The 14416-nt window shown below is 38.5% G+C and overlaps 1 protein-coding gene across 1 annotated transcript in view; it reads right to left on the bottom strand.

The window, feature by feature from the left end:
• Positions 1-2089: 2089 nt before the first annotated feature.
• Positions 2090-14416, bottom strand: part of REEP5 (receptor accessory protein 5) — a 34358-nt gene continuing 22031 nt past the window's right edge. Inside the window, exons 4-5 of the mRNA XM_045566172.1 lie at positions 7927-8095; positions 2090-2207 (exon numbers count right to left, since the gene is read on the bottom strand). Coding sequence (XP_045422128.1) covers positions 2158-2207; positions 7927-8095 — 219 coding nt within the window. The 3' untranslated portion in view covers positions 2090-2157. The remainder of the gene's footprint in view (positions 2208-7926; positions 8096-14416) is intronic.

Below are 14416 nucleotides of genomic sequence, written 5' to 3' on the forward strand. Positions count from 1 at the left end.
AAGGATTGAAATACTCCTGGAGATACTTTTTTTTTTAATCTAAAGCTTGATTTTCTCCCAATAACAATTCTGCTTGCTTTCTAAAGAGGTTTTTTTTTTCTTTTAATAAGATGCCTAATATTCACTGCTATTTTTTCCAGAAAAAAGTAAATGCTGTGCTCTATATTATTATAATATTTTGGTGATGCTGTCCTTTATTTTTGATATCTTTAGTATTTTTTATATCACGAGACATTATTATCATCTTTCCTGATTGTCATCTAAAGGTGAGCTAATCATCTTTATTTGCCTTAAAAAATATTTTACTGGCTGGATGTTTAATCTTGTTAGTTTTGTTATACACTTGTTTTAATATGGTTTAATTTAATTCAAAAGAATCCTAGCAGTATGGTGTAAAGATTTTATGGTCTAAACAAGTCAAGACTGTATAAACTATTTGGCCAATTGAGTTGGAGGCATTCATTTTAACTTTATTCTGTACTTAAACTATGTAGTCATAAGCAATTTATCAAAACAAAGAATAAAGATGAAGGCATTTAAAAGGACTACAAATGATTCTGACTTGTAACTAGGGAGGCCTCTTGTGTTTGACCTTAAAGATCAGAGAAAAAGGTGAAGGTAGTTTGACGTAACCACTACCACCCAGATTACAGGTTATATCATTCTTCCTTTAATTCTCCCAGAATTGCTCTTAGAGCTAGGTGTCATCATTAGCATGTTGTCACTAATGATATAAACAAGAACATATATGTAATCAGAGGCGGGAAGTCTTTGGAGTTTCCTTAAACTGGTTTAAAAAAGAAGATTGGGAAAGAAACAAGACTAAACCAACATGTTACTCAGCGTTGAAGGTAAAACCAGGAATGGTTTCCATTTTGCATCTTAATAGACAAATCTAAAGCTTGTAAGCAGATGAGACAGTATTACTGGTTCTACAGGGAATTGGGAGCTAGCTATAGACTACTGATGGGTGTGTAAATTTCCCCATTTATCACTAGAGTGACTAAGTGCTGTACAAAGCTGTCCTGGTATTCAGGTGCTACAATATTAGGAAACCAACCAGGCCAATCTCCATTCAGTATCATATCTTACTTTGTTTGAATACGATTGATTGACAGGATCTTGCTTTGTCACCCTGGCTGGAGTGCAGTGGCATCATCATAGCTCACTATAATCTCAAACTCCTGGGCTCAAGCAATCCTGCCTCAGCCTTCCAAGTAGCTGGGACTCTAGGCATGTGCCACCATGCCTGACTAATTGAATAGTAATCATTTGTATTAATTTTCTTAAGTATTCTTTAGCAGATCACACCAGCACAATGGTACCTCCAGCTGGTCTTATTGTACAGAAGTTATAAATAGCATGTACAACCTGCCCCTGCCCCCTTCCCCATAAGCATTACACATGTTACAGTCAGACAGTAACATTTCCCTATATATAGTGCACAGATACATTAAAAACATTTAAGAATTATATAAAATCATACATTACATGAAGTAGAACCATAAAGATTATCCTAAATATAAGTACAGAGAAAATGCATGCAGAGTGAGCCCCATAAAGTACATAGCCTGTGGGGTATATAATTTTATTTTAAGTTTATATTTCCTGCAGGATAGTAGCATACATCTTTTCCTACCCAGAGGCAAAATATATTTTCCAAAAATTTGGACACTGCCCACTGCATTAAGTTTAAATTAGAGTATGCAAACAAACTTACAACACATTCCATTTTTTTAATATATCAAAAATCTTTCCAAAGTGGAGACCATCCTCCTAAGTATGGCAAGAATGGAAAAACAAACACCACATTACTCACTATTATTTTGGAACTAAATGATCAATGCTCATGTGTGCATATGGTAGTAAAATTCAACAGAAATCAAGCAGGTGGTGGTGGGGAGAGGAGGGATGGGTAAATTCACACCTAATGGGTACAATGCACACTATCTGGGTGACAGACACACTTATAACTTTGACTTAAACTGTACAAAAGTAATTCGTGTAACCAAACTGTACCCCTGTAATATTCTGAAATTAAAAAAAAAAGTTTCCAAGGCAACATTATTAAAATGATTATACCACAGTCTCTAATATAACATCAAGCTCTAATTGGAAGATACAGAAAGGGCAGAAAGGTTTCATCCAGTCACTGGTTTAGGTGCTCTTCTTTTCTTCACCCAGTAAATTCACGGTGGCTTTCTTGGCTGTTAGGAGGGAATGAAAAATACATCAAAGCTCTTTGCAATATAAACTCTATGCCTAAATGTAGCTACTAGATAACAAAACTTGGATGACTCACGCTTAGGTGAGAGCACGCTGAGGGGCTAAGAGGGTTTCTAGGAAGTGGACAAGGTACCTCTTTCAGAGCACACAACTCCTGAATACTTGAACAAAATTTTTCAAGGTCATCTAGCCTAGCTCCTTGTGACAGTGTCACCTAAACTGTCTACCCTCTGTCCTCTAGGCATCAAAAGAAGCAGATTCCTTAGGAGTAGTGTTCCTTTGTATAATCAAATTCTTGTTTGTATCTGGGTGCTTGACTGTAAGATTTCACTGCATATCAATCTGGTGACAACTAGGTTATCATATTTATCCCATGGTGACAAAAATCAGAGAAAGTCCTCATTCTCAGCACCAGAAATACATCCGTATCTCTGCTGGGGGGAGGCACTGGTTCCAGGACCGCCACAGATACCAGAACCCTCACACGCTCAAGTCCCTGATATAAAATGGTGTAATATTTGCATATAACCTATGCACATCCTCCCATATGCTTTAAATCATCTTTAGATTACTTATAATACCTAATACAATGTGAATGCCATGTAAATAGTTGTTATACTATATATATATTATATATATGTGTATATATATGTATATATATATATTTTTTTTTTTAGAGACAGGGTCTTGCTCTGTTGCCCAGGCTGGAGTGGAGTGGTGCAATCACAGCTCACTGTGCCCTTGAACTCCTGGGCTCAAGTGATCCTCCTGCCTCAGCCTCACAAAGTGCTGGGATTATAGGCATGAGCCTTGTACTTTTTTAATTTTTATTTTTTTCGAATACTTTCAATCTGTGGTTGGTTGAATCTGCAGATGCGGAACCCGAGGATGTGGAGGGCCAACTATTACACTCTCGTTGCGCCACCATTCCCTATGATGGGAAGAGTTTGCTGCAAGTCTTCAAGTTAGTGGCAAGATAACTACATTCATCAAGAAAATGTTCTCACCTCTGTGAGAGACTAAGGCTTCCCCTTTCTAATTCCCAAGTGGCTGGGAATGTGCCGTAAGAACTAGCGTGGTGTGTGAGATACGGGGGAAGAGCTTGTCTGGGCGCCTCCAGGGCCTCCTATGAAATTCTACAAACTGCAATGATTGGTTGGTTGGTTGGTTTTTTTATTTGTGTATATACACACTCACACACACAGTCTCACTCTGTTGCCCAGGATAGAGTGTAGTGGCATCATCATAGCTCATCGCAACCTCAAACTCCTGGGCTCAAATGATTCTCCCACTTCAGCCTCCCGAGTAGCTGGGACTATGGACACATGCAACCATGGCCAGCTAATTTTTTTTCTATTTTTTTGTAGAGACCAGTCTCGCTCTAGCTCAGGATGGTCTTGAACTCCTGGCGTCAAGCAGTCCTCCCGCCTTGGCCTCCACAAGTGCTAGAATTACAGGTGTGAGGCATCACACCCAGCCTGCGGTGGTTTTTGTTGGAGCTTAGAGTCTTAGTGATGAGAGCCAAAGAGTCCCTCCTTGTCCACCAGCTGCCTGACTGCTGCTCTCCCTTCCCTCAATTAAAATTGCTGAACAGAGTTAACAACAAGGAAGAAACTGCAGTCTGTCTCTTACCTAACCCTATGTAAAAATTCCTAGTGAATCCAAAAGCTCTGAAAAGTCTAAAATGTGTCAAAGCATGTAAATTCCTCCTTATTTTAATTCTGATGCCCCTGTTTAAGAAGGTATCATATCAAAGTAACATTGGATTTTAGAGTATTGATATCTAAGAGAACCAAGAGGTTAAGAAATGTGGGTGAACTAGACAAAAATGGCATCACCAGAGGTTTCCGGTTAGGCTAAGGGCAGGGAGGAACAGAGCAGCTCTTGGAAAGAAACTGGTGATTCTTAGGTGGGAGGATGTGAAGGCTGTAAGTTAGAAGACACTTAAAATTGTAGAAAAACATACAGGAGTCCAGAGGAGAGAGAGGTCTGTGAGGGAGAGATGGGGAATGTATCCCCTCTGGGTGTCAGTGCTGCTGGAGAAACTGTCTTGGTGGGATCTTACTTCCCCAGTGGTCAGGACACCTCTCATCTCCCATGTTCTAACTACCACAGAGCTCTTTAAAAAAAATTTCTATATTCTACGTCCACTGCTCACCTTTCTCCAATTTCTAAAGCCCTCTGGAACTAAAGACCTTCATTAGCAAAACCACTATCCTCATCCATTCCTCTGAGTGTTTCCTTTACCTTACTGCTCTTAGAGAAATCTGGCTGTCCCCCTGCGGACATTGCTTTTTCAAGTGGTGGTTGGTTTTTTTCCTCCCATGACCCCAGTACCACTGGGTCTGGATGTTGTCTTCTTTATTGCCACTTTCAGAATCTCATGTCATCAGATTTGATCACTCACTAGCCTTCCCTTCCCAGTCATCTCTGACTCTTGAGCTGCTCTGCCTCATTTCTTGAACATTTTAGCTCCTAACTTAATGTCATTCTCCAACACAACTCCCATTTTAATTATTGGTGATTTTAATATCCATGTATATATACATGATCCTTCTAATATTCCTCACCTCCAATAACCTTTATGTTCCATCCTACCTCTGGCCATGATCCTTGTCACTACCAATAACTGGCAGCCCCTCCATAATCTTGCATCAAGTATCCCCACTCGCCCACTGTCACCTTTTATCTTAGTAGTTCCCTATTGTCCTGATTCAGAGTCCTTCCCTACCTCCTTATCCTTACTCGGGTTAAATTCTTATTTATTTATTTTTTTTTTGAGATAGTGTCTCACTCTGTTGCCCGAGCTAGAGTGCTGTGGCATCAGCCTAACTCATGGCAACCTCAAGCTCCTGGGCTCAAGCAATCCTCTTGCCTAAGCCTCCTGAGTCGCTGGGACTATAAGCACGCACCACCGTGCAAGCTAATTTCTTTCTATTTTTAGTAGACACAGGGTCTCGCTCTTGCTCAGGCTGGTCTCGAACTCCTGACCTCAAGTGATCCTCCCGCCTCAGCCTCCCAGAGTGCTACAGGTGTGAGCACCCGGCCAGGTTAAATTCCATGTCAAACGTTAACCACTCCACTCCGCAGTCCCACTCTCACTTCACAGTTCTTGCTGAAAATCACAACCTTGACACAACTCTCCACCCACTCTGCAGCTGTACCCATGCAGCTGAATGTGGTTGGAGAAAATAAACACAAACAAGAACTGGCCTCACTTTTTAAATTCATGAACACAAATCTCAAATGTGCCTTTAATACCACCTGGCAATCACATGACACTGTCTCAGGCCATTTACTCTCCCACTGTTCAGAGGGCCCAGCAAACTGCAGCAACACTCATTTATGTGTGCTGTCATTGCCTGCTTTCACACAACGGCAAAGGTGAGTGCAACACAGACAAGATGGCCCATAAAACTTAAAATATTTGTTATCTGGCCCTTTACAGAAAAATTTTGCCAATCTTTGTCCTACCCAACTATTAATATTTCATACCTTCTCCTCTCTCCAACATCTCCTTCCTCATCTTCTCTGAGCTGGCCCTCTTTCTTCGTGCTTTACTGAGAAATTTGAAGCAATCAGAAAATCACTTCTATACTCTCCCACAGTCATCTCTAGCCACCCACCAGCATCTCTACCTATACACCTTAATTTTCTTCCTGCTATCATAAATTTCCAACTCCTCTGAACAAACCCTCTATTCGTACACCAGAAACTGCCTCTGCTCCACTCAAGGACAAAGCTGCAGCAACTCACCCTGTCACTCCTATCATCATTATTTGCTCTCCATGGGATTATTCTCATTAATTTTCAAACGGGCATTTTTTAAGGACCCTAGTTCCTTCGTCCAGTTACAGTCCCATTCTGCTGCCTTTTGCAGGAAATTTCTCAAAAGAATTGTCTATATTCTCTCATTTCTTTTCTGCTATTCTCTCATATCCATTCCAGTCAGGTATTGGTTCCCACCACTCCACAAAATGTTTTGTCAAAATCACTAGTGCCTTCCTTGCTAAATCCAATGGTCAGTTCTCAGGCCTTATCTTACATGACCTGTCTGCAGAACGTGACACAATGGATCACTTCCTCCTCTTTGAAACACTTTTTTTACTTGGCCCCAAGGATCCCTTACTCTCACGGTTTTCTTGCTACCTCAGAAGGCCACTCCTTGTCAGTCCACTTTGCTGGTTCCTTCTCATCTTCCCAGTTTCTGAACATGACAGTCCCCAGGGTTCAGTCTTCAGACCTCCTCTTTCCTAACCATACTCATTCCCTTAGTGATCTCATCTGGTCTCATGCTTAATACACTGTTTATAGGCTGGTGAACCCTAAATTTATATTGGCAGTCCAGACCTATTTCATGAATTCGTGACGTCTGTATCCAACTGGCTATCTGAATACTCCATGTAGTAGGTATCTAACACCTCAAACTTATGTCCAGAACTGAATTCCATATCTTCCCCCAGAATCTGTTCTACCCAGTCTTCCCCAGCTCAGTGGCAATTCTATTCTTTCATTTGTTCAGGCTAAAAAGCTTGACCCCTCTTTTAGACTCTGTGCCCAATCCATAAGCAAATCCTATTGGTTCTACCTTTGAAATACATCAAAAATCTGATCCTTCTTACCCCCTACTGCTAAACCACTGTCATCACCTCTAGCCAGATCACTGCAGTAACCTTTTAACTGGTCTCCCAACTTCCTCCCTTGTCCCTCTTCAGTCTATTCTTAACACAGTGGCCACAGTCATCTTATTAAAACACAGAACAGATCATGTTCCTCTGCTCAAAATTCCCCAGTAGCACCTCATCTCACACAGAGTAAAAGCCAAAGCCAAGGCATTAAGTGCTCTGTCTTCCAGCCTCACCCCCAACCTCTCTGATCTTGTCTCCTCCTACTATCCCTGGAGATTACTTCTTCTGTTGCTTCCACCTCAGGGCTTCTGCATCTGCAGGTCCTTCTAGACATTCTTCCCCGTGGTTCCCTGTTTTGCCACTTTCTTTTTCTTTCTTTTTTTTTTCTTTTCTAAATACTGTGTTTCGAGTAATGTTTTGCCACTTTCAAGTCTGATTCGGTGCAGGCTTCTTGGTGAAAAGTTCGTAAATTTCTCTATTTAAAATTGTAACCATCCTTCAGTCCCCAGGCTCTATCTTTCTACTTGCTTCATTTTTCGCTGTATCATCTGCTAAATGTACCATATAACTTTTAAATTTTATTGTCTCTCTCTCAGCTAGACTGTAAGCTTCATGAGTTCAAGGAGTAGGGAGTATGGCCTTTTTGGTTCACTGCCAGTTCTACAAGCATGGTTGGCACGTATTAAACACCTCAATAAATAAATACTTGTTGAATAAATGAATCAGAGGAGCTGAGAAAGACAGCATTCTTTTGGACCCATAAAATTTGAACAGCACACTAAACAGGTCAGCCTGAATTGAACTAGAAGAGATTGTACTTGTAAAACATTGCCTACCAAGGGAAGTCATTTTTCCTAACATGCTGACTAAATACTGCATTCAATATGGCATGGAGGAAGACTCTTGGGAAAAGTAAAGGGCAATAGGCAAAGTCTGGTAAAGAAATCCCAGAGTAGGTTTGGCATTTGGCGGAGGAAAGCTGATAGGACAAGAAGGCCACAAAGCCTATTACCTGAGCCCAGTGTATCACATCTCCTCTCATATGTTCAACCGAGTTGTCCCTGAGTCTTACCTTCTTTAGTGATGGCATCTGCAGTCTCTTTGGCTTTGTCTTTCAGGTCCTTAACCACACTGTCCACCTGGGACTCATGCTTCAGGAAGAAAGGACGGATGATGCGCTTGTAGAGCAGTTCTGCCCCGTTTGAAGGGCTCGGGGCCATGCACCACAGCAGGAAGCCACACTGCACAGAATAAGAGCCGGCATTTGTAACAGAAAGGTGGGGCATTCTGAGAATACACACTGCCTACCGCTGCCCTGGGAATAGGTAAAGCCTCTGATATTTTTTCCAAAAGCATTTCCAGTGTTTTCTGCAGGCTAAAGGTGGGTTTTTCTTAGATAGAAAAAACATGACAAGTAATGAGCTAGTAAGGAAAAGCTGAGATTGGGGAAAAAAAAAAAAAGGGTAAAACACACCAGCTCCAGCAGCTTAACTATCTTCCTAACTTGGACCACTTTTTAGTTTATGCCTATAAGAGGCTTTTATTAATTATAACTCTTAAAAACCATTTTAAGAAAATATAGTACTTATCTGCATGTGTAAAGCCCTGTCCAGATAAGCCTAATATCTATGAGGCTTGTTCTCAGTAGCTTACCTTAGTTAAGTTTGTCTCATTTATTCATCCTATTATAGAACAAAATACCCTGCCCGTTCTTGAATTCTTCCCTTAGTGGAACCTCAGGTTTTGGTAGATATTTAGCCTTCAAGGAATCTTTATAGCTGTTCATCGTCTTGAACCTTGAATGTAGATATTATTTCTAACTCTTTTCTTTATTGGCTCTACTTTGCCACTGGGATAAAAAATTGACAAGAATTTTGCCCTAATAACTTAAAACATAAGAACTGTCACATTATTTATGTAACAAAAATTTTTTACTGTTTATTCAAATAATAAATATAAAATGTCAGCGCTTTAAGTCATCTAAGTGACTTATTCCTCTATAAGATAAAAAGCAAAAAAGAGAATATTCAGAGTGATTTGCTCATTCCTCTAGAAAGTTTAATAAACAATATACTGGGTTATTTTAGTTTAAAAGATTCTAACCCTAGTGTATTGCATACAGCCTCAGTGACTCTGCATAAAACAGAAGTCATTTCCAGGGACTCCAAATCTGTATTATTATTATTATTATTATTTTTACAACTTCTCCTTAAAGTAAAAATCTCTCAACTTTTTTTCTTTTTCCTTGAAACAGGGTCTCACTGTGTTGCCCCAGCTAGAGTGCAGTGGCATCATCATAGCTCATTGCCACCTCCAACTCCTAGGCCCAAGCAATCCTCCTGCCTCAGCCTTCCAGAATGCTAGGTAGGATTAACAGGTGTGAGCCACCGTGCCGGTCTCTCAGCTCCTTAAGCCTAAACTTGAACTCTACAGCCTTAGTCCTTGTTATTCCAAACCAAGGAATGTATTCAAACAATCAAGAAGCTATGTTGTCTTTCTTAAGATAGTCTTTTAAGTTTGCTCTAGAGATGGAAAGCTGATAAGGGACTAACACTAGTGACACAGTTTGAGCTTAAAATCTACAAATAGCTTACTCCATCAGCACTACGTTGGGTCTGAGAAATTTATATTATATTTTGAACTGGTATTATACTCAAAATACAAAACAAAACTCACTTTCTCAACAGATTAATCTCTCTGGATTATCTCAACTACAGGACTGTGAAAAAGTAACATTCATGAATTACTTTGATTTGTTACAGATGCATGAGAGCTTTTAAAAGACAGAGACTAGCAGACTAAATTTTTTAAAAACCTAAAACTATAGCTATATGCTTAAAGAAAAAACACCCAAAACAAAACCAATTAGGAACACTGAAAATAAAGTTATAGAACAGATATGTCAAACACCAACTCCCAAAATAGCTCATATAGCAATATTAATACATAAACATTACTTAAGGCAAAATAAATAAATAGAATGATAAAAAAGGAAAATAATTCACCAGGAATATTAAAATTCCTGAACTTATATATACATCATTAAAATATATAAATTATACATAGCTTTGTATATATTTGTAATTTCATATTTATATTTTAATAATTATACATAGCTTTCAAATATGGCTTTGAAATATGTAAATTTAAAAGTCATAATTACATAAATGGATAAGATCCACAATCATAGATTTTAATACTTCAATCAGAAATAGATATATCAACCTAGAAATTAGTAAGAATACAGAACAAAGAACACAAAATTTAAAATCTTGACCTAAAGATATATACAGATTTCTCCACCCAACAAACAGTGATTCTAAGAGTTAGTATATTATCCAGAGAGTAAGAGGATGGGCTCAGAAAAACTAAGCTCCAATCCTGGTTCTGCCACTAAGTTGCTGGGCAAACTTTGTGCAAGTTATTTAATTGCTTAAGTCTGTTTTTCCCTCTATAAAATAGGTATTAATTGAAAACTTTAAAAATCTACCTGTATAATTTTATAAGAAAATAAAAACATTTGGAGTATTGAGCATAGTAGGGGATTTGACTCTGTCGCAAGAATACTATGTCTTCTACCAACATCCATGAAACAGTAACAGGCTAATTTATTAGCTTTAAGTAGGGTAAAAAATATCAGAACCAACTATATATAAAGTTCTTTTTTTCTTTTTAGAGACAAAGTCTCATTCTGCTGCCCAGGCTTGAGTGCAGTGGCATGATCACAGCTCACTGTAATCTCAAACTCCTAGGCTCAGGTGATCCTCCCACCTCAACCGCTTGACTAGCTAAGACTATAGGCCTATATTTTTTGTAGAGATGGGGCCTTGCTATGTTGCCCAAGCTGGTCTTGAACTCCTGGCTTCAAGTGATCCTCCTGCCTCAGCCTCCCAAAATGCTGGGACTACAGGCCTGAGCCACTAAGCCTAGCCAGAACCAACAATATTTAAACAAATGTTTTGGATCTCTTCTTTTACTACCTGAAATGAAATTCAAAGTAATGATATACTTATGTAATTACAAAAACATCAATATACTACTAACTGCAATATAAAAGAGAAATAAAATGAAAGTAATAATACAATATGTAGATGCAGATACACAAACAAAACTATATTAGAAAACACCATAAAATACTCATAAGTAGAATCAGTGACCATAACAGCTACAAATAAAATCCTCCATATCTTCCCAAAAGATTGGGAATTTTGGGACTGGAGGAACCACACAGCCAGCTTCCATATCAGAGCACCCAACTGAACACAATTACTGCCGTAATCTCCAAGTTATGATTTTAAGGCAGCTCTCTCTTCACCTTTCCCACCTCTCACATCTAACAAACTCCAAAGCTCACTTCCTGAGTGCAGATCCTGGAATACAGGATGTTCAGAGTTAGGAAAGGAAAGGGACAGAAAGCATGACAGTAGGAGACGGAAGGGTAAAGATTCAGACTAGCATCAGACCAGCCACACGACACATGTATAGGAATGCCATGTACTTGAACACACAGCCATGCAAAAACTCGCACATGCACAATGGCAGACTGAGACCTTCTGCCAAGTAGGTCCAAGTACTCAAATGAAGTCAATGCCTTGAGATACCCTCAGTCTTTGTGGGTAGTTCCATGTTTACTGTTAGTTTTCCCAGCAGCTCTGCTCTAGCATCCCCTGGGGTTGGCCAGCAGCAGATCTTAGTGAATTAAAAGATGTCAGAGAGAACACTGGTTTTCTGAGCTACACATTTGCATTAATCCAAAATGGAGAGAACTAAATGACTGCATTTTTCACTGGTTCTAGGTTTCATTTCCTTGGCTTAGTGCCAGGTTAATTACAGCAGCCCCTGCAGACCACCGCCTCTCTACTTAACATTTCCCTGTGGAAGCTTTTTGGTTTTTAATATCCAAACTTCATACAGTGTTTTCTGGTAGTTGCTTATATAGGAAACACTAATATATACATACCTCAAACTCAATACAATATTTTAAATGAAAGGATGTACAGGAAATGTCTTGAGTTACATTTTTGACAGAAAGAACATCAGAATCCCTTGTGGACATTTTGAATAGTATGTAGAGTATCAAAGGGGATGTGCTGTGTACTACTGCACACAAAGCAAAAGTTTCTTACAGACCAGATTAACTATTTGTACAGCAGGAAGTGTTTTTAGCATCTAACATCCTAATGTGGTATTTGTTGTAAATAGGTACTGTATTCTGTTAATAGTTAGGAAGTTGGCTGGAAGTTTTTTCGACTGACATGTAATACATTTTAATTTTTCCCATTTTAAAATGGCGAAAAATAAGCACCTGGCTGATATTCTTACATAGAATGTCTGATTTTCAGGAATGGATTATGGATAGAGAGATAGATGCCCGTGTTATAACCACAGGCATCAAGATGAAATGGAAATGACTCACTGGATTAAGAATCAGGAGAGGTAGGGTCTATTTTATGACTTTAGGTAAATCAACTTCTCTAAGGGACAATTTTCTCTTCTGCAGGGTTTTAGGAATTAATGTACTTGAAGAAAGTATACAAGATAGTAGTAGTATTACCAAATCCTAAAGTTCTTATTCGTTGTTGAAAATCTCTGAAATATTATCTGCCCATATAAATACCAACCTTTCAGCAATCCAGATAAACTGATTATCTTTTCTGGATGAATTGAGTTGTATCTACATTTTTGTACCTCTTCAATGTGATTACTGTCTAGGCTGCACTCCAGAATCTTAATTTACTACTTTCCAGTACCCTCTAGCTATTGTCTTGAGACGGTAAAATAATTACTGCTTTCAACCTAAATCCTTAGCATTTTCCAGTTCTTAAATGAAATCATTTTCTTATATCAAAAATAAAGTTAATTACTTTTCAACTCTCAAGGTGATATTCAGCTGCCAATTTTTACAACTCCCTCTTCTTAATCTATGTAACTACTCTATATCCCAGGGATACCGAGTTTTTTCAGTCACCTACACAGATCTGGCCATCCTTGTAACCAAGCTGCCCTCAAAGTGCCAGCTGATGATACTCCCAAGGGCAACCACAAACCCACTATTACTTGCAGTTCAGACAAAGAGTCCATGCTATTTTAACCGGACGACTGGCACTATTAGCACTCACACACTGACTCCTTAAATTACAGATTACAGCAGGCCAGATAATTCTGTGATTCTAATGTTATCACCATCTGATTTCCCCCCAGAAGTATTTCCAAGGTAGAGATATACTTATGCAGTTCAGGGACTAGCATGGTCAGAACTGAGAGTTAATGTCAAAAAAATATATATTTCAACACTGACTTCCTCGTATGCTGCAATGACTTGATCAGAAACATAAGTCTTAGCCTTTGCAGTGTAGCCACAAGTGTAGTGATGGGCCAGATTTGTGTGCTCAGCATGCACAAATAAAAGCTAAAACAGAGCATGTTAGGGGAAGACTTCCCTATCTTTTTGGCCTTGTACAAAAATTAAGAGAAATGTTATGCTGTCAATGGGTAAACAGCACAGGTGGCAATCTGGATCAGGACTTAAACTTGCCAGAGTTTACTCAGCTTTGTTCTAAAAATAAATCTAGAAAATGATTTATACGAAGGTAAATATGAGGTACAAAGATATTAAATGCAGCATTATTTGCAATAGCAATTCAAGGGTTCTAAATGTCTCTCAATTGGAAAAATGGATAAATTATTACCTATAATAGATTAGACAGCTGTGTCAAAGAATATTGAATAATATGAGAAAATACTATTGTGTTAGTTGAAAACAGATATCGGATGACATATAATATGTGGTCTCAACTATACCTATATGGTTAAGACATATATATTACAGTTCTGTGTGTATTTATAAACATAGATGAATATATTTGCTCATTAAAAAATAGGAAGAGTACCCCAAGATGTAGGATTACAAATGTTATTTTCTTCCCTATCTAAAATACAACTCAGCACCTGCACACACAAACACACACACTCAAAATGTAAACAGTAGGACAGCAAGTACTTTGTTTTAATCACCAAGTATCCCCCAGACCTAGAACAGAATCTGGCACACAGAGGTTCTAAATAAATATCTGCTGAATAAAGAAATGAGCATATACAAATTTCATTAATTTTTAAACCCTCCCGCTCAAGGCTAGACCTCAGAGCAAAGCTTGGAACATACAATGATTCAGTTTTTACCTAAATACATCATATATTATCTTCTCAACTAAGCTTTGATGCCTAGCCGTTGGTTACTTTTATTTTCCTCCAATCTTATAGGCTGTTTTAGAAAATTGGAAAAAAAATACTATTTTTTTTAGTAAAAATACTAATATTAAATCTGCAAGAAATAAAATATTAAACATGTCCTTACTTGCAAGCCTTTTTTTCCACACTCCCATACAATCGCCATGTGACTGTCAGCACAGGTAAGATCTATGCTTGTTCTTAAAATGTGATACTCTCCTAAAACTTCTACAGCCTCTGAAACTCAGAGGCTTTTTTTCAGTCCATTCACTGATGCCATTCATAATGCCACTAATGCAAGAAGAAAGTACTTTGATTGACAACATCATCAATTT

The sequence above is a fragment of the Lemur catta genome, chromosome 12, assembly GCF_020740605.2.
Source record: "Lemur catta isolate mLemCat1 chromosome 12, mLemCat1.pri, whole genome shotgun sequence".
NCBI lineage: Eukaryota > Metazoa > Chordata > Mammalia > Primates > Lemuridae > Lemur > Lemur catta.